Source organism: Oratosquilla oratoria, chromosome 9 (genome assembly GCF_046742065.1).
Source record: "Oratosquilla oratoria isolate Oo_2021 chromosome 9, ASM4674206v1, whole genome shotgun sequence".
Classification (NCBI taxonomy): Eukaryota; Metazoa; Arthropoda; class Malacostraca; order Stomatopoda; family Squillidae; genus Oratosquilla; species Oratosquilla oratoria.
In genome coordinates this window covers 56721908-56741211 of record NC_134785.1, presented here as the reverse complement: position 1 = coordinate 56741211, position 19304 = coordinate 56721908, and the positions used below count along the sequence as shown (strand labels likewise).

General features: G+C 41.4%; 1 protein-coding gene across 3 annotated transcripts in view; it reads right to left on the bottom strand.

The window, feature by feature from the left end:
• LOC143028436 (putative sodium/potassium/calcium exchanger CG1090) overlaps positions 1–19304 on the bottom strand; it is a 384909-nt gene that overhangs the window by 74099 nt on the left and 291506 nt on the right. For all 3 annotated transcript variants that reach the window (XM_076190528.1, XM_076190530.1, XM_076190529.1), the window contains one exon: positions 3911–4498. In XM_076190528.1, coding sequence (XP_076046643.1) covers positions 3911–4498 — 588 coding nt within the window. The remainder of the gene's footprint in view (positions 1–3910; positions 4499–19304) is intronic.

Genomic DNA, 19304 nt, shown 5'->3' with positions numbered 1-19304 from the left:
ATAAGGAGAAGGAGGTAGGTTGGCTAGGGAGAGTAAGGAAGGGAAAGGGAGAACTAGGAAGAGCAAAGAGGAACGAAAGAAATGGAATGTAGGATAGTTTTGATAATGAGTAGGAGGAATTGAGTAGAAGAGGAGGAAGAAGAAGAGGAGGAGAAGGGGAGGAGAAGGAGGAGGAGGAGGAGGAGGAGGGGGAAGAGGAGGAGGAGGAGGAGGAGGAGGAGGAGGAGGAGGAAGATTAAATAAGAAGTATAAAATTGGAAGATAGGAGAATGCGGATATTGACAGAAGTATGGCGTCGGGAAGGAGGTGCGTCTTGGGGGATGCGAGGTAGACGGCGGATGACGGGAAAGAGGTAACTGGTAGTCTAGGTGTCCTCTGGGTTGAAGGTCTCTTGCTCCTCCGGGAGGGTGTGAAGACAGGGGCAAGAGGAGGAGGGACGAGGAAGTAAGCAGAGGTGAGAAGAGGAGGAGTTGGAGGAGGAGGAGGAGGAGGAGGAGGAGGAGGAGGAGGAGGAGGAGGAGGAGGAGGAGGAGGAGGAGGAGGAGGAGGGACGAGGAAGAAGAATCTGGAAAAAAAGTGGAATGTGACCAAAGAAAGTAAGCAGAAGACAGAGAAAGGAGGAGTAGGAGGAGGAGGAGGAGGAGGAGGAGGAGGAGGAGGAGGAGGAGGAGGAGGAGGAGGAGGAGGAGGAGGAGGAGGAGGAGGAGGAGGAGGAGGAGGGACGAGGAAGAAGAATCTGAAGAAGTGGAATGTGACCAAAGAAAGTAAGCAGAAGTGAGAGGAGGAGGAGGAGGAGGAGGAGGAGGAGGAGGAGGAGGAGGAGGAGGAGGAGGAGGAGGAGGAGGAGGAGGAGGAGGAGGAGGGGCGAGCAAGAAGATTCTGAAGAAGAAGAAGTGGGAGGTGACCGAAGAAAGTAAACAGAAGAGAAAGGAGGAGGAGGAGGAGGAGGAGTTGGATGACGAGGAGGAGGAGGGAGAGGAAATAAGAGCAGAAAGCCTGGAATATTGGGGAGATGAGATGAACAAATGTTTTTATAGAGGAGGAGGTGGAGGAAGGGGAAGAGGAAGAGAAGAAGGAGGAGAAGGTGGAGGAAGAGGATCCGAAATAAGATGAAGGAAGAAGACAAAAAAATAAATAGATAAATAAATAAATACAAGAGGAAGGAGTAAAGACAATTAAGCGAAAGATAAAGAAAAATATAAAGGAAAGGAATTGAAAGGAATGGAGGAATGGAAAAGAGAGAAAGATAAACAAAGGACAAAATGGGATGAAGACGAACAGAGCAAAAGGAATGATGGGAAATGTCTTAAGAGGTCGAGGAGGAGGAAGAGGAGGAAGAGGAGGAGGAGGAGAAGGAGTAGGAGGAGATGGAGGAAGAAGAGGAGGAGGAAGAGGAGGAGGAGTAAGAGGAGGAGGAGGAGATGGAGGAAGAAGAGGCGGAGGAAGAGGAGGAGTAAGAGGAGGAGGAGGAAGAGGAGGAGGAAGTTGGGGAAGAGACTCCGGACAGCCTGCGGGCCTTAATGCAATAGCATCAAAGGGTTCTCCTCCTCCTCCTCCTCCTCCTCCTCCTCCTCCTCCTCCTTCTTCATCTCCTCCTCCTCCTTCTTCATCTCCTCCTCTTCCTGCCACTCTTCCTTATACCCCTCCTCCTCCTCCTCCTCCTCCTACCCTTCGTCCTTCACCTCCTCGCCTTTTCACCTCCTTCTCCTCCTCCTCCATCTCTTCCTGCTTTACATTTTCCTTCCTTTGCTCCTTCCCTCACTTTGTTTATGATTCGTTTCATCTCTTTATAATTTTTGTTTTCATCTTCCCTTCCAAGTCACGTCCCAGATTTCTCCCTTCCTCCTCTCTCATCTCTTCCTCCTCTTTCTTCCTCTTTTTCCTTATCATTTTCTCTTTATTCATCTTCACTTTCCTTCTCCTTTATTTCTCTTCCTTCCTTCCTTCCTTCTTCCTCTTCATCTCCACGTTTTTCTTCGTCCATCACTCGCCCAGTGCTGCTGTCGCCTCGTCACTTCTGGAGCTGCATTTCCCTTTCTTCGCTGGATGCACCTCATATCTATCTCCACCATCCATGCTCTGCATATTTTCCATTCCTCTGTCTGTCTGTCTGTCTGTTTGTTTGTCTGTATATGTCTTTCTGTCTATCTGTCTGTGTCTGTCTGTCTGTCTGTCTGTCTGCTTCCATGTCTGTATGTATCTGTCTGTATCTGCGTCTATCTGTATCTGTCTGTCTGTATCTGTGTGCCTGTTTGTCTGTCTGTCTGTCTGTATCTGTCTGTGTGTATCTGTCTGTCTATATCTGTCTGTATCTGTCTGCCTGTTTGTCTGTCTGTCTGCTGTCTGTCTGTCTGTCCCCTTCAGTATCCTCATCACTCTGTCTTCCTTCTATTCAACACATTTCCTTTCCTCACTGTCTCCTTACTTCCCCGACATTGACTGTCTCCCTCCTTCCTCCCGTCCTCCCTCCTTCCTCCCACCTCCTTTTCCCTCCTTCTTCCAGCAAAGAGTTCTGTGGAGTTGCTGAAGCCATGGACTCCAGTCCACCTGCTCAGTTCTGTGGAGTTGCCGAGGCCGGGGACTGCAGTCCACCTGCTCAGTTCTGTGGAGTTGCTGAAGCCAAGGATTCCAGTCCACCTGCTCAGTTCTGTGGAGTTGCTGAAGCCACGGACTCCAGTCCACCTGCTCAGTTCTGTGGAGTTGCCGAGGCCAGGGACTCCAGTCCACCTGCTCAGTTCTGTGGAGTTGCTGAGGCCAAGGATTCCAGTCCACCTGCTCAGTTCTGTGGAGTTGCTGAAGCCAAGGATTCCAGTCCACCTGCTCAGTTCTGTGGAGTTGCTGAAGCCAAGGACTCCAGTCCACCTGCTCAGTTCTGTGGAGTTGCTGGAGCCAGGGACTCCAATCCACCTGGCCTCCTGTCCTTACGGACGACCTCCCACCGCTTCCATATGCGTAGTCCCATGGAGGACCAATTTCGACTGCTTTCGAGGAAAGATAAGTTCCTCCGTCGAAGGCTTCTCTTGCTCTTCCTGGGATTTGAGGCATTTGTCCACATTGTCCATTCCATCACCTGCTAGTGACATAATGGCAGTGTGTGTGTGTGTGTGTGTGTGTGTGTGTGTGTGTGTGTGTGTGTGTGTGTGTGTGTGTGTGTGTGTGTGTGTGTGTGTGTGTGTGTGTGAGTGTGTGTGTGTGAGTGTGGAGGTAGTGAGGACAGTCCATAGTTTTAACTAAAGGATGGTTTCATATATACATATATATATATATATATATATATACATACATACATACATATATATATATATATATTTCCTTTTCTTTCTTTCCTTCTTTCTTTCTTTGGACACCAGAGACCAATTGCCTTTTCGGACTCTTGCCAGAGGTTCTCTACCTTGGATGTGTTGTTGTCATGTCTATGTACTATCATTGCTCTAAAGTCTACAAATATATGATTCATCGGATATGAGGCAGCCTGGTGGAGTACACATGATTCATTTGTTTATGCTGCCTAAATTGTGTTGGTATATCGTGCTGTGTGAGGACCGTAGTAACGTCGACGCCAAGGTCACAGTTGGTCCAAATTTTGGGAATCGTCAGAAGAGGCAGAAGCTCATACTCAGTTGCAGGAGGGGGAAGAGGTGGTTCTTGACGTCAAAGGTAGTGTGCAGAAATGAGACAGTTGCTAGATCTTATATCCAACGGGCGCATGGTGATGATGAAGTGATGGTGATGATGGGGTGATGGTGAGGCTGAGGAAGTCACACACTATTTGAAATAAACGGAAGAAAGAGATCGAGAGAGATAGAAAAAAGAAAAAGGAAAAGATGGCAAAAGTGACCAGGAGCAACAGAGAGCCTGAAAGAAGAACAACAAAGACGGGAGGATCTCGAAGTCCTCGAGGGGTACTCACTGTCGCAGATCATTTCGAGGGAGGGTACAAAATACTCGTCGCAGACGATGGCAATGGCGACGAACATGTACATCGAGATAATGATGTGGACAATCAGTCCGCCGTTCTTCCGGGCGTTAGCAGACATCAGCGGTGGCGGGAACTGCTCGATGGCCGGCGTGGTGCAGTTCTCCGACCTGTCCACGAAGTAGGAATTGGACGATACCGTCGTTGTGCTCGACGACGAAGGCGACGACGAAGACTCCATCTTCAGGAGTGTGGTCACGGAGACAGGAGGCAGTTTCGTGTCTGGAGATGTGGCAGGAGGAGGAGGAGGGGGTTTTGTCTCCGGGGACGAGGGGACAGGGGGAGGATGGGGAGTGGGAGGGATGGCTTCCGGGGAGTGGACAGAGGGAGAGGGGTGATTCTCTGGATGGGCGGCAGCGGGGGGAGAAGGATTCTCCTCGGAGGAAATGACGGCCTCCTCTTCATCATCTTCTAACAGATGCCGGTGAAGAAATTGGTGTTCTTTGGGGGTAAATTCGTGTCCTGGAGTGGAGTGCGACCCTGCAGGCGCGATCTGTTGGCGACCCCACTCTGCCTCGAGACCTGAAAGTGGAAGAAAGAAAACGTGAGATTAGGGTCGTCGGTACTGGTCCGAGGAGTGGTTTCTCTTGGTTAAATAAAATCGTCTAGAAATAGTTAGATGAAAATACATATCTGGACCCACGCCGCAATCAACATGGTACCTAACTGGATGACCTCACTTTGGGCATATTTAAAACACAATAAAAAGCTTATTGTGTAAGAATTGAAAGTAGATGGAAGACTGTGAGATGTGTTAATAAAAACAGTGGTCGTTAAAGAACAGTCGGAGAGAAAAAAAGAAATGAAGGAAAAAAGATGATTAGACACCATGGGAGGACAGTTTGAAAATCAAAGTTCCATGCCAATCAGTCTTTGGTATATGTGTGAGTTTCACCGAAGTCCTCCAAAGCGAATGATAAAAAAATGACAGAAAATTCAGATTATACGTAGAACACACTTTACAGAAACTGCGTTGACGATCAGAAATAAATTCAATGTCAGAAAGATGTTTCAGTATCTTCCTTCTGAAGAAAAATCAGAAGATAGATCAACAGGAAAACATAACCACAAGGAGTTAGCTAGTGCTAGCAGGGTAGTCGTATTTCTATAGGACAGATTGAATACGGGCATATTTCGGGCATAAAAACAGGTCGATGAAACTGGACGTTGCCTAGATAGGGGGTCAGCATGAAAACACAATTCAACAATTTATAAGAATGATATGGGAGTCTGCCAAAGCCAGAAGGTACAAAAAATAAACTTGGATAAAAAGTTAGGTTAAAGGGAACAGAAACAGGGGAGAAAGTGCCTTACTTGCTCTACCCCCACCAAAAAAAAAAAAAAAAAAAAAAAAAAAAATACCAATAAAAAAATTCATATGGGTCTTCAGGATTTTAAATGAAGTTGACAAGACCAGAATTTATTTATTTATCTATCTATTTTACGCTAAAGACTATTCGAAAGAGAGATTATGCAATCAAACTGTCAAGATATACAGTATCTTTAACGTAAAAGTAGACTTAAAGCATCATCTACTGTGGAGACCATGAAATAAAAATAGCCTCATGGTTGAAAGCAATACATTTCGATGTTTTAGAATTCAGTTATATTATTCAATTATATAATTAACATGCGCGCGCGAGCACACGCACACATACACGTTTTGAAATTCAGTTATATAATTCAGTTCTGTAATTAACATGCGCGCGCGAGCACACGCGCACATACACGCGCGCGAGCGAGCGCTTAGGTAATAGCTAATAGAATTAGAGATTACAAAGAAGGTAAATTATGTGTAACTAGTTTTCTATCTTTTTACACTAATATACACAACGCGTCAGATAAAAATGATAGCTACGATGTTATTCACCTTGACTTTAGCAAAGCGTTCGACAAGGTACCCCAAAAGAGATTACTAAATAAAGTCAAAGCCCATGGCATAGGAGGAAAAGTGTTTGGATGGATTAGAGGATGAATCATTGGCAAAAAATAGTGGGTCATCATTTATGGTGTAAAACCCAAATGGGGTAGTGTTATTAGTGGAGTTCTCCAGGGCTCGGTTTTGGGTCCCTTATCGTTCATTATATATATATATATATATATATATATATATATATATATATATATATATATATATATATATATACATGACTTGGACAATGGGATTATTAGTGATAGTAAGTTTGTGGACGACACTACAATAGGACGCCAAATCAGGTCAGAAGACGCTGGGATATTGGAGGAAGACCCTCAAAAAAGGGTTCATAAGTTCGGTGAAATGGCAAATGGACTTGAATGTTTCAAAGTGCAGTGTGTTAAACGTATATTCACACAACCCAGAAAACGGATATAAGTTAGGTAACAACCTTTTAAAGACAATTGATAGCGAGAGAGACTTGTGAGTTCTCGTGAGTTTTGACTTTAAATCCAGGAAACAGTGCAAATGGACATGAAAGTTTTGACTTTAAATCCAAGAAACAGTGCAAATGGACTTGAATGTTTCAAAGTGCAGTGTGTTAAACGTATATTCACACAACCCAGAAAACGGATATAACTTAGGTAACAACTTTTTAAAGAAAATTGATAGCGAGAGGGACTTGTGCGTTCTCGTGAGTTTTGACTTTAAGTCCAGGAAACAGTGCATTAACAAAGCATTAGATTTCATTGTTAGGATGGTTACGTATAATCGTGCAGAGGTAATTATCAAACTCTATCTGGCGTTGTTTAGACCCATCCTTGACTACGTGGTACATTTTTGGTCTCCGATCTATAGAACAATTATAAAATCATTAGAATCAGTACAGAGGAGAATGACCAAATTGATTCATGGGCTCAGAAATTTACCTTAACGAAGACAGGCTTAAGCACCTTAATCTACACTCTCTGGAAAGATGCAGAGTGCGGGGTGATCTAATAGAGGTGTTCAATTGAATCAAGGGTTTTAAAAAATGTGATGCAGACAAAGTCATCGTATTAGGAGAACAGGACAGGACTCTCAACAAAGGATTTATATCGGACAAATTTAATTCTAAAAAGGAAATAGGCAAGAGTTGGTTTGCCAGTTAGGTGGCTAACAAATAGAATAGTCTTAGTAACCATGTCGTTAGGGCTGAAACTATCGGTTGTTTTAAGAGGATACATGGCTTTATGGATGGGAATGAAAGATGGTAATAAATATGGGACTGCCTAGTGTAGGCCTTATGGTCTCTTGTAGTCTACTTTTTCTTGTGTTCTTATACACGTATACAATACGAATATAGTGAGGTGAGGGAGAGAGAGAGAGAGAGAGAGAGAGAGAGAGAGAGAGAGAGAGAGAGAGAGAGAGAGAGAGAGAGAGAGAGAGAGAGAGAGAGAGAGAGAGAGAGAGAGAGAGAGAGAGAGAGAGAGAGAGAGAGAGAGAGGAGACGAGGGCAGGAGGAAAATTGAGAAGAGTTTGGTTGGGGGCAGTTCCAAGATCATGATGGGACGGTCGACGAGGGCTTAAGATCTAAGGCTCCAAGGACGCTGCTTTAGGAGGAAGAGGAGGAGGAGGAGGAGGAGTAGGAGGAAGAGGAGGAGGAGGAGGAGTAGGAGGAGGAGGAGGAGGAGGAGGAGTAGGAGGAAGAGGAGGAGGAGGAGGAGTAGGAGGAAGCGAGAGGAGAAAAGGAAAAGGAGGAGGAGGAGAAAGAAAGAGGTAAAGGAGGAGAGAAGGAACATGAGATGGGGAGCGAATCAAGGGACGGGCAGGGAAGGAGTAGGAGGGAGAAGAGATTTGAGGAAGACGTAGAATACAGACGTAGTTAAAAGTGACGTTAAAGAACCGCGAAGACAACGAAGGAACTTTCTGACTTCGGTGATGGTGAGGTTCTTCTGCCAAAGAGCTTCCAGGTCGGGGTGAGGCTAATCCAGATGGCGTTTCTGTTGTCTGTTTACGAAATTAGAAAACCTCCAACAATGGGAACGAATTGTTCCAAAAATCTACCGCACTCCGGATACCAGAGGGAGTCTTTAATATTCTGGTATATTTTCGAAAAAGTGTTTTTCTTGACTAATATTGGAGAGTTCGTTTTTTTTTGGAATGGAGAGACCTTCCTTCATATCATCAATTCAGTTCTTTGGCGCAAATATTTACGGGGCAAGGGAGAGGGAAAGGGAAAGGGGAACGGGGAGGAGGAGAAGAAAGAGGAAGAGAAGAGGAAGGAGGAGGAGAGGAGGAAGTGGGGGAATGCTAAGGGTTTACTAAAAAAACCCAAAGTTTCTTTTCCCAGCACCAAAAAGACGAATAAAGGAAAAACACAAAGATGGAAATGACTGAGAACACGCAACTAAAAGAAAACGGAAAGTAAAGGAAGAGGACATGCGGGGAGAGGAGAAGAAAGAGGAAGAGAAGAGGAAGGAGGAGGAGGAGATGAGGAAGTGGGGGAATGCTAAAGGTTTACTAAAAAAAACAAAGTTTCTTTTCTCAGCACCAAAAAGACGAATAAAGAGAAAATGCAAAGATGGGAACGACTAAGAACACAACTAAAAGAAAACGGAAAGTAAAGGAAGAGGACATGCGGGGAAGAGGAGAAGAAAGAGGAAGAGAAGAGGAAGAAGAAGGAGGGGAGGAGGAAGTGGGGGAATGCTAAGGGTTTACTAAAAAAAAAAACAAAGTTTCTTTTCTAAGCACCAAAAAGACGAATAAAGGAAAAATGCAAAGATAGAAATGACTAAGAACACACAACTAAAAGAAAACGGAAAGTAAAGGAAGAGGACAGGCGCGTAAAAGATGGAAAATCTTGGAAAAGGGAAATATTTCAAGATGGAGGGAGAGAAGAATGCTAATTGGTCCAAGAATAGAGGGAGAGGAGGAGCGAAGGTAGGAGGACGAGAAGTAAGAAGGATCAGAAGTAAGGGGAAGAGGAACGAGAGGAAGAGGAACGAAAATGGGAAAGAAGGAAAAGGGGCGATTAAAGAAACGAGGGAGAAGGAGTGAAGAGCGAGAGAATAAAGATAAATGGCGAGGAGGAAGAGGAGTGACTGCAAAGATGGTGAAAGAGGAGGAGAAAAGAGGAGTGAGGGAGGGGGATGAAGAATGAAAGGAAAAAGTCGAGGGACGAGGAGGATAGAGAAAAAGGAGGACAAGACGAATGGCGAGGAGGAGGAGGAGGAGAACGGGGGAAAGGATGTTGGTCGAGAGGGAAGGTGATCAAAAGAAAGAAAATGGCGGGCGAGGAGGAGGAAGAGAACGGGAAGGAGCGAAGTGAAAAAAATGTGGGTCGAGAAGGAAGAGGATAGAGGAAAAGAAAAGAGCGATCGAAGAGGAGGAAGAAGAGATAAAGAGGAATCTTGGGACCTGGCGACTAGAGGACGTCCTAGGTGGACGAAGTGCTAAAAAAAAAAAAAAAAAAAAAAAAAAAAAAAAAAAAAAAAAAAAAAAAAAAAAAAAAAAAAAAAAAAAAAAAAAAAAAAAAGGCCTGTGATTATAGGACGTCCTAGGTGGACAGGGTGCTAAAGAAAGAAAGAAAAAGAAGAAAAAAAAAACGTTGCAGGTGAAGAGGAGCAAGTAATATCTAGCAGGGAAAAGAGGACATGAGGACGAGTTGTATGGAACAGCAAGGGAATGTGAGGATGGGAACGAGATCATTCCCTCTAGTCTCAAACAGACTCTACATGGTCAATGAAACAGGGCAATAAATCCGTATTGCACAATAATACTGACAGTGTAGGAACGCATATTAAAGCGATAGAATTAATTTAATATACTGCGTCAAGAATACCAAGCGTGTAGAAGCCATTTTATTGTCTTCACCCATCTCCATCTCCAAACCTCTCCCACATACTCCTCCACCACCTCTTGGGGGAAGTCCGTTTGGCTGAGCGGAATGTTATAGAAGAACTTACCCCCCCCCCAACGTAAAACGAGTATAGACTATTGGAACAAAAGAGAAAGGAGGAGGAGGAGGTGGAGGAAGAGGCGGAAGAAAAGAAAAAATATGAAAACTAAAACAACGAAGAAAGTAGGAGGGGAAGAAAAGACAGAGAACAGAGAAGAATGTAAAGAAGTAGACGAAATGGGTGTGGAAAACAAATGTCGCAAAAAAAATTTTTTGTTTAACTGCAAGCAAGGAAATTGGCAACATTTGAGAAAAAGAGAAAATGGGTGAGACTGTTCGAGAGACAAAAACAGAGAGAAGAGAGAGAGAGAAAGAGAGAGAGAGAGAGAGAGAGAGAGAGAGAGAGAGAGAGAGAGAGAGAGAGAGAGAGAGAGAGAGAGGAGGAAGGACAAGGAGAGAAGAGGTGGAGGAAGGGAAGGGGAGGAAGAGGGAATGATAAAGAAAATTAGTTGACACAGAGGAAGGTAATAAAGATAACAAAGCGAAGTGAAGAAAGAAAAAAAGAGGAGAAGTGGGGAAGATGCAAACGGAACAAGGGAAAGGAGTGATTAGGCATAATTGCCTCCACTTCTAAGTAATACAGAAGTTGATGTCTTCTTTTTGGGAGTTGTGGAAGGCCATGCATATCTCCGAGTCGTAGATTTACGACATGAACGAGTCCTTTACGACCTCGTAGGTTTGGTCGTGGAGGACGTACTTGGTACTTGGTATTTGATACTTGGTACTTGGTTCTTGGTACTTGGAAGAGAAGGGGAGCAGAAGAAGATGACTGCAGGTAACAGACGAAAAGGGGTTGGAAAAAGGAGAAGAGATAGTGAAAACGAAAGAAAAGAAGAAGAAGAAGAAGAAGAAGAAGAAGTCTTCAGGAGTAGGAAATGAAAGGAAACAAAACAAAGACAAAATATGCAGAGACAAAGAACCAAGAAAAGAAAGAAAAAGAAAAAAAAAAAAAAAAAAGGAAAGGTAGGAATGAAGGAAGGCAGTACAAAAATTGGGCAGCCAGTCTTTGCCTTTGACAAGCTCTTTAGCTCCCGAGTCCATATCGTTTTTGTTTTTCCGTTTAGTCTGTTGTTCCGCTTTAATTTTCCTTTTGCGTGGGACGAATGGTGCTTCGGAGTACGGTATACCGTAGTATGTATGAATGATTTTATTTTATTTCATTTCATTTTATTTTTTATTTTATTTTATTTTTAAGCTGAAACATAGGAATCTAGTACACAAGCTTTCTCGTACATCCTTTTACATTCTCATTCACCCCTTCTAGGGCATTGGCTACATGTTATTATGGGATTAAAAGCTGCTCAGTGGCATGCAGCTGATACTTTAGGGTCTACATGGTGCGCCCCTTCGGACCAGAGCCACACATCACTTTGTCTGTGGTAGAGGAAATCTCTATTTATAGAGACTTTATGATACTTTATTATACTACGACTGTCCCTCCGTTATGTTGGCCCCCCACTCTTGTTACTGTCTTGTACCACGTCTCTGAATATTCATTTTCTTATTTCGCCCAACCCTGAGGTGGGGGAAAAGAATACTGCCACCAAGTATTTCCATTTGAGTCGTAAAAGGCGATAAAAACGGGACGGGGATAGGACTAAGCATCCTTCTCCCTGTAGCCCCACAGGGGACATTCCTAAAAAAATAAAGGCATACGAGGGTCTGGGAGGAATTTTCCAACCAGAACCCTAAGGTTTGGGTCTTTTAATGTGCATGGATGTGATACAGATGAGAGTAGAAGGGAAGAGATAGACAGTATATATGTGAAAAGAAAGGTGGATGTGTTGGTATTGAGTGAAATTAAGTTGAAAGGGAGGAGAGAGTTTGAGTTTGGTAGTGTAGTGAGGAGGGTATTGGAAGTGAGGAGAGGACGAGAGATAGAAGGTGTGGCTATACTAGTAAGTGAGGAGATAGGTTAGCATGTTGTGGAGTGAAAGGAGGTTACTTAAAGGTTAATATGGATGAAGGTAAAACTGAGAGGGGAGATGTGGGTCTTTATAAGCATATAGACCCTGGTACTGAGAAAAGTGTAGAGGGAAAGGAGGCATTTTGGATAGACTTAAACGCACCTGCGTAGGGGATTTGGGGAGAAATGTCAATGTAGAGGTAAAGGGAGACCTTATTGCTGCAGTAGGAAAGGAAACCAATAGACGGAATGGTTGGGAAGTTTGGAGTTCCAGGAAAAAATTGTAGTGGACAGTTGACGGTGGAGATGTGGCTAGAAAGAGAGTGGATAGCAAATACAGTGTTTAGGATGAAAGCCAAGCATAAGTACACATGGGAGAGGTTGGTGGATGGAAGGGTGGTAGATAGGTCGTTAATGGACTATGTAGTGGTAACCAGGAGAATAGTAGGAAGAGTTAAGGATGTACATGTTCTAAGGGGAGAGAATGGGGGAATATCAGATATATTTTCTTTTGTGTTGAAGGTAAGTTCAGAGTGGAAGATAGATGGAGAAGGAGGAAAAGGACAGAAAGTAGAGAGATGCTTAAAGTAAACTGCTTAAATGATAAAGAAAATGTTGTAGAAGAGAAGAAGATTGGTTACAAAATAGAACGAGAGAATCATATGAGAGGTACAAAGATAAGAAAAGAGAAATAAATCATAAGATAAAAGAGACAAAGAGGAGAGCAGATGTGAAATGGAGTAAGAGTGTGACAGAAATTTTTGAAAATAATAAAAAGATGTTTTGTGTTTGTGTATTTGTGTGTGTGTGTGTGTGTGTGTGTGTGTGTGTGTGTGTGTGTGTGTGTGTGTATGCAAGAGTCCGCACACATTCATGTGCTTGCAGAAGTGACTATGCATTTGTACACACGTGAATGTAAACGCACGCCCCCAGTGGATGATGGAGAGGAAGAAGTGGGGGTAGGGTGAGTAGGAGGAGAAGGGAGAGAGAGATGCGTGCCTCTATCGGATATCAATATGCCTCGTCAGCATGCAAGACGGCACGATCACTCGTAAATCACGAAAGTAAAACAGCCGTGAAGGAAGAAGAGGAGGAGTTTGTGGAAAGTAGGCAAAGAGATCTTTGTGTGTGAGATGGGCCACGTCATGCATGTTTTTCCATTGTATTCCGAATAATTCTTTTATGTTATTATTATTGTTTTGTTTTTTCTGTTTCTCAATCCTTCGGTGCACCTTTAGTTAGTGCCTTTGTTTTGGGTTATACAGGACCAGAGGGTCTCAACTTTACTTATCTACTTCCTTATGTTATGTATCAATTTATTAATTTCATTTATCCATGTGTTTATTTATTTGTTTAATTATTTACATATTCATTTATTTATCTATTCACTTATTGAATATATAATTTATTTACTAACTAACTTATTTACTTATTATTCATCTATTTATTCATCTATATTCATTTATCTATTTTTTATTTGTTTATTTATTTATCTGTTTACCTATCTATTCATCTATTCATTCAATTGTTTATTCATCTATTCATCTATTTATTTATTTATTTATTCATTAATTCACTTATTTATCTAATCATGTGTTCGTCTATTTTTCTATTTATCTATTCATTTATCTATCTATCTATTAGTCTATTTTCTAATTTCATTTTCTAATAATTTACCCATTTCGTTTATTCGTTTATTCGTTTATTCATTTATTCATTTCGAACTGTTGCATATGCGACTGTTTCCTACAAACCAAGGACGTTACCATGGTAACGTTATTGCTAAGAGGTAAGCAATCGCGCATGCAAGAATTTGAGTCCCATTGGCGGATTTTCTTAATTCACTTGTCGAAAATTTACATATACGAATGCATATACATATGTGGAGGTGAAGTGTTAATGAAAAATTAAGCTAACGTCTGAAGTTTTATTTAGAACAAGAGGTTCCGACCTTTTGGGGTTTTCTTCAGTGGACTGGTTATGGACTGTAGAGAAAAGACCACCCGCCCTCGCGCCATAGGGTTTTGTGGGAGGTGAAGAACGGTTTGTTATGAAATGGAAGATAGTGGTCTGAAACCGTGGCTATATACAAGCGCTTTGGGATGTAGTTCAGGGTGTTTAGGCGTGGTCAAGGAAGTCTGCATTGGTATTCGGTTGTCGAGGTAATTTGGAAGGGGATGCTTTTAATTAAGGGATGTTTATTAACAAAAACCTCAAAGAACAAAGATAGGAGAGGGGTTGGAGGTTAAGTTGTAGGGACAGTCTGAAAGATGCGAAGATCTTTAGTGGTAGGTAAACATAAAGATAGAAGATGCAGTAGGAGAGAAAGTTAGATGTGAAATGAATTTCAGTAGGAGAGAAAGTTAGATGTGAAATGAATTTCAGTAGGAGAGAAAGTTAGATGTGAAATGAATTTCAGTAGGAGAGAAAGTTAGATGTGAAATGAATTTCAGTAGGAGAGAAAGTTAGATGTGAAATGAATTTCAGTGGGAGAGAAAGCGTATGTTGATGTTTGTGTGTGTAGTTGTGTTTCTTGTTTGTGATGTGTTTGTGTGTGCGCGCTACACAGGAAGGGATACTGACTATGCGGGTGTACATGCAATAGGTGGTGACAGAAGAAATCAAAGCCGTCAACAGCTTTCATTCATCAGGACAGCCTCTTTCCACCGGGAACTGAAGATCTTGTTGGACTTCGTCTCGACCCCTTTATCCTAAACCCACCAACCGCCAGCTGCGCTGACGTTTGCGTCCAGGACATAAAAACCCACCTCGGGAGTTTGAGGCATTTTGAGTGTCAATATATGCTACTTCAAATTTTTTTTCTTCTCTTTTACCACTTTTTCAGTGTAAAATGTGGGCTTCTTTCCAAAATGGTAAATGTGTTTCTACCTCAATGTGGATCACCGGCGCATTGCATGTTCTGTGGTGTCTCACATCCCTCTTGTGGTGTTCTAGTCGTTCTAGACTACGTCCTGTCTCGTCGATGTGTGTTTTCTCGCAGCCCGAGCAAAATATGCTATAAATTACAATTTGATTTTTGTGCAAATTATCTGTTTTCCCAGTAAGCTTGCCATTTTCTTTCCCGTTGCTGTAACTACATTTACCCAATATTTTTCAAGAAATTACTGACAATTTGTGCATATTTGGATTTTGGAACGAAAATGAATATTTCTTATGTGTTTTTAAAACACAAAACCATGAGAATAATGGGAAAATGTTATTCTTACAGACGAAAACACATAAAACAACAAATTATTCATTTCTGTTCCAAATTACCTCACCTAGGGTCACCCATGCTGTTCTGCAAAATCCTCTCTTCCTTTCCCACGCTCCCTCCGTCCTTCCCGTCCCTCGTTCCTCTCATTATTTCCTTTCTATTTACCCTTTCCACTCCCTCCAACAACCACGGCCACTCTCAGGTTGCTTCGGTCTGCCCATAAAGACTAATTAATCGAATTGCCCTTCTCCTCCGACGCGCCCTTCCTCCGGGGCACGTGAGTCTTGTAATACATTCCCTTGTTGATTCACCACTATATTTACCATCGCTTTTTCTTTTTCGTCCGCGACATAGAAGGTTAATTAATATCCACTTTTAGCCAACAAGATCATGTAACAGTTGTTGGATTGTTTGTGTGCTTGTGTATGCACGCGTACGTGTGTGATTCACCATTCACCATGGTCTTGGACCACGTGTTGGACTCGTGATCGACAGTTATTTCCTTCCCGGAAGAGAGCTCAGAGATCAAATATCACCGATCTATGGGTAATGATGTGACCTTACACGTACACACACACCCAACTCCCCGCCCACGAGAGTTGGAGTAACAATTAGCAGCTCAGCGATACTGAAATTATTTCAGCCCTGGGCGGGGTTCGAACCCGGACAACTGTAGTGGTAGCCGGGAACTCTAACCACTGTACCACGAGGCGTATAACTGACATGGAGGCAAAGATTCATCAAATGCAACATCAGGAAAGTTAATTTTTTGAAGAAGTTAAAAAGCCGTATCCCTATTGTGTATATACAGCATGTGTATATATATATATATATATATATATATATATTATATATAATTATATATTATATATTATTATATATATATATATATGTTATATATATATATATGATATATATATATATATATTATATATATTATATATATATATGATATATATATATATATTATATTATATATATTATATATATATATATATATATACATATACATATATATATATACATATATATATATATATATATATATATATATATATATATATATATGCTAATAAGAACACAGGTACATGTGTTCACTTATGCAAAATAGCCCACTTGGAAAAAGAATCTAACGAAGCAGAGCGCTTTCGTATATTACATCTTCAGTGAAAGATGTAATATACGAAAGCACTCTGCTTCGTTAGTTTCTTTTTCCAAGTGGTCTACTTTGCATATATATATATATGATATATTATATATGTATATATATATATATATATATATATATGTGTGTGTGTGTGTGTGTGTGTGTGTGTGTGTGTGTGTGTGTGTGTGTGTGTGTTTATATATATGCATACCCACAAATCACTTCAGAGAGGAGAATAAAAGAAAATAGCAATTCAAATAGGAAATATCAGACGAGGAAAACGTCGTGACGTCCTCTATTGGAGTAATTTCATTTTGGAAAGAAGTCTGAAGGATTGGAGCATCAAAGATTCGCTTTGGAGGGAAAGGAGTGAGCAATCTGATGTGCTTTTAAAGGCTTTTGGCTCAAAAGTGCTTTGACTTTTCAGATACACAGATCGTTATCGTGACTTGGAGTCGACGAATTCGGAAGTTTTTAATATTCGTACAAAAAAGAAAAAAAAGTTTGTTAGAAAACGTTCCAAAACACAAGAAAGTGTGTCCATGACTACTTGTAATTTTTTTTTTTTATTTATGTATTTATTTATTTTTTATTTATTTATCTTTTTTTTTTTTTTTTTTTTTTTTTTACGAATATTGGAGCTTTCCGATTTCTAGAGATTCCCAGTAGAGATAGGTATCTGTTGTCTTATTGTATGGTTCAAGAAAACCATTAATGGGAGTCTGGAGTTCCATGATGCCTAATAACGGTCTTTCCGTAGATCCCTAATGAAAAAAAGAAAAAGGGGGGTTGCTATTGTTTATTGCAGTGTTTCTCAACCTTTTTACCCTTGTGTAACCTTTAAAATAAATTGCATGTCTCAAGGAACCCCGGAAAAAAAAACGTACCATTTTATTTTCATCGTAATAATAGGTTAGATAGGATGATGTCTATATTACATTATTACAATAACCAAGAATATGTCGTGCGTGTTTGATTATATTACGTATATGAAATTAGATAAAAAATCAAAAGTGCATTAGCTTATCTCACTTGTTCTCGCGGAACCCTTAGGGACCTTTTGCGGAACCTTGTGGTAACCTTTCCCAGTGATGTATGTTTGGGGTAACCTTTCCCAGTGTGATGTATGCCGCTTCTACCAGTCTTCTCATTATTTTCCCTATGCCAGTTCGGAAAGGTCGTGTCTCTTCCCAATTCGGTTAATGTCAAACACTTTAGTCATATACACAGAAACACGCGGAATTCACAATATGAACGGGTAGTATGTTCCAAACATTTACTATTTGGTTAAAGACGATTTTTTTTCGATTGGTGTTTGATCTCTTGTAGACTATTTAGTATTTTTTTTATATTACAAATGTACCTATGGGTATTACGCACCCCTTAATTCTACATATATTTGTCATTCGACATGTTTTCTTAGTAGGTGATTAGCTCTACATTTACAACAATAGGAACCAAGCAACATCACTTGTAATACCACCAGGCCGAGCTAGAATGATTATCGTTGATAACACCAGGATAGTCACACAATGTAGCAAAATTAAGGAATCGAAAATGTTGGAAGCCGTGAACATAAACAAACGAGCTGGAGACATCAAAATACAATCTAATACGACTACAGCCATCCCCCTGAACCATTCACGAAACTAGACATAGAAGTAGCGCTACCCGACATCAACCTCCTCCTCCTCCTCCTTCCTCTTTCCTTCCCCCTTCGCCCTCAGCGGGACGTCCCAATATTGAGACGATCTTAGAGGTTCAGGTTTTCTAGTTCCTTACCTGCCAATATATAAGACCATCTTTCACGTGTAAAATGATCAACTATATATCGTTTAACTGCGTATGACCATAATTTATTCATTTATTCCTAAGATCTCCTTTTAGACGAAATGTTAATTAAAAACGGAAGACTCTGGTCGATTTATCTTTAACCATCTTCCTCAAGTAAGGTTTAAAGTCAGAAGAAATGAGAACATTAGAAAGAATTTCAATAAGTGTTAGGCTGTTGTTCTCTTCAACTTTGTATTAGTGGACATCTGATGGCGAACAGGGAAACTCCTCAGAGACATATGGGGCTATCTCCCATGGGATAACCTGGTCCTGCAGTGGATCACTGAAGTTAAACTCGTGTTGTGAATAAGATTTCTTTTCCTTGTCAATAAGATATCTTAGGATGGGACCCCTTGATTTCAGATGCAGTTATCCACCATTATCTACCAGAACTGAACAAGGACACTACGCCAACCGTTGCAATATTACTTGTCCAAACTTTCCTGTCCCGCCGTCCCTTCTTGGTCAACAATGATAAAGTTGTGTCAAAGATGCTGTAAATAACGCTCAACAAACCACCTCAAAGCAATCAAACCCCACAGACATCCCATGGCTGTCGTCTCATCAACACAATTAACGTTTCAAAGAAGCAATAGTGCGCCTAGAGGCATTGTCACATTGGAAAATTTTTCCTCCGATTTGTTGGAGCAAATTTCCAGCCCACAGCTTTCGAGAAGGAATCTGGTATGCTGGAGGAAGATTATTTTCTCCCAGTATACCAAATGGTATTCTATGTAAATTGACGAGAAAACAAAATAATTTGCCGTAATGATTTGACGGCGGAAAAAATTCTGGAGGTGGGGAGGGCGACCAACTAATTGGAAGTCTGAGGAAAAATAGCTCAGTGTGAAAACATTTAATATGAGGACATTTCCGCCTCAAATATACCATCCTCATGACAAGAAACGACCTTCCCACCTCCCGATATGAAGTTCCCCTCACAAATCCACACATACCATTAGAATGTCTGATATACACATTCTGCAACAACTATCTACTTTGTCATTCACACTCTCAAACACAAGTAACGCTACATAAAATCCTGGGCGACAGAACACCAATACTTCTATCATCTCTCCACAATTCCCTACAGAACACAAGAGTGTCATGCAAACTACGGATACCCTCGAGTAACTAAACAATCATGAAATATATGATTACGCACGACAATATCGAGAGATTGTTCATAAGGGCAGAAGTTCTGGTAAGCTACAGTCAATAACAACAGCAACAACTTTCTCTCTCGTTCTTTCTTTCTCTCTCTCTCTCTCTCTCTCTCTCTTTCTCTCTTTTCTTTTTCTTCCTTTATCTTTCTCTTCCCAAAGGACGATGCTGCGGCAGACGACAATGTCACCCTTAATGGCTCGACT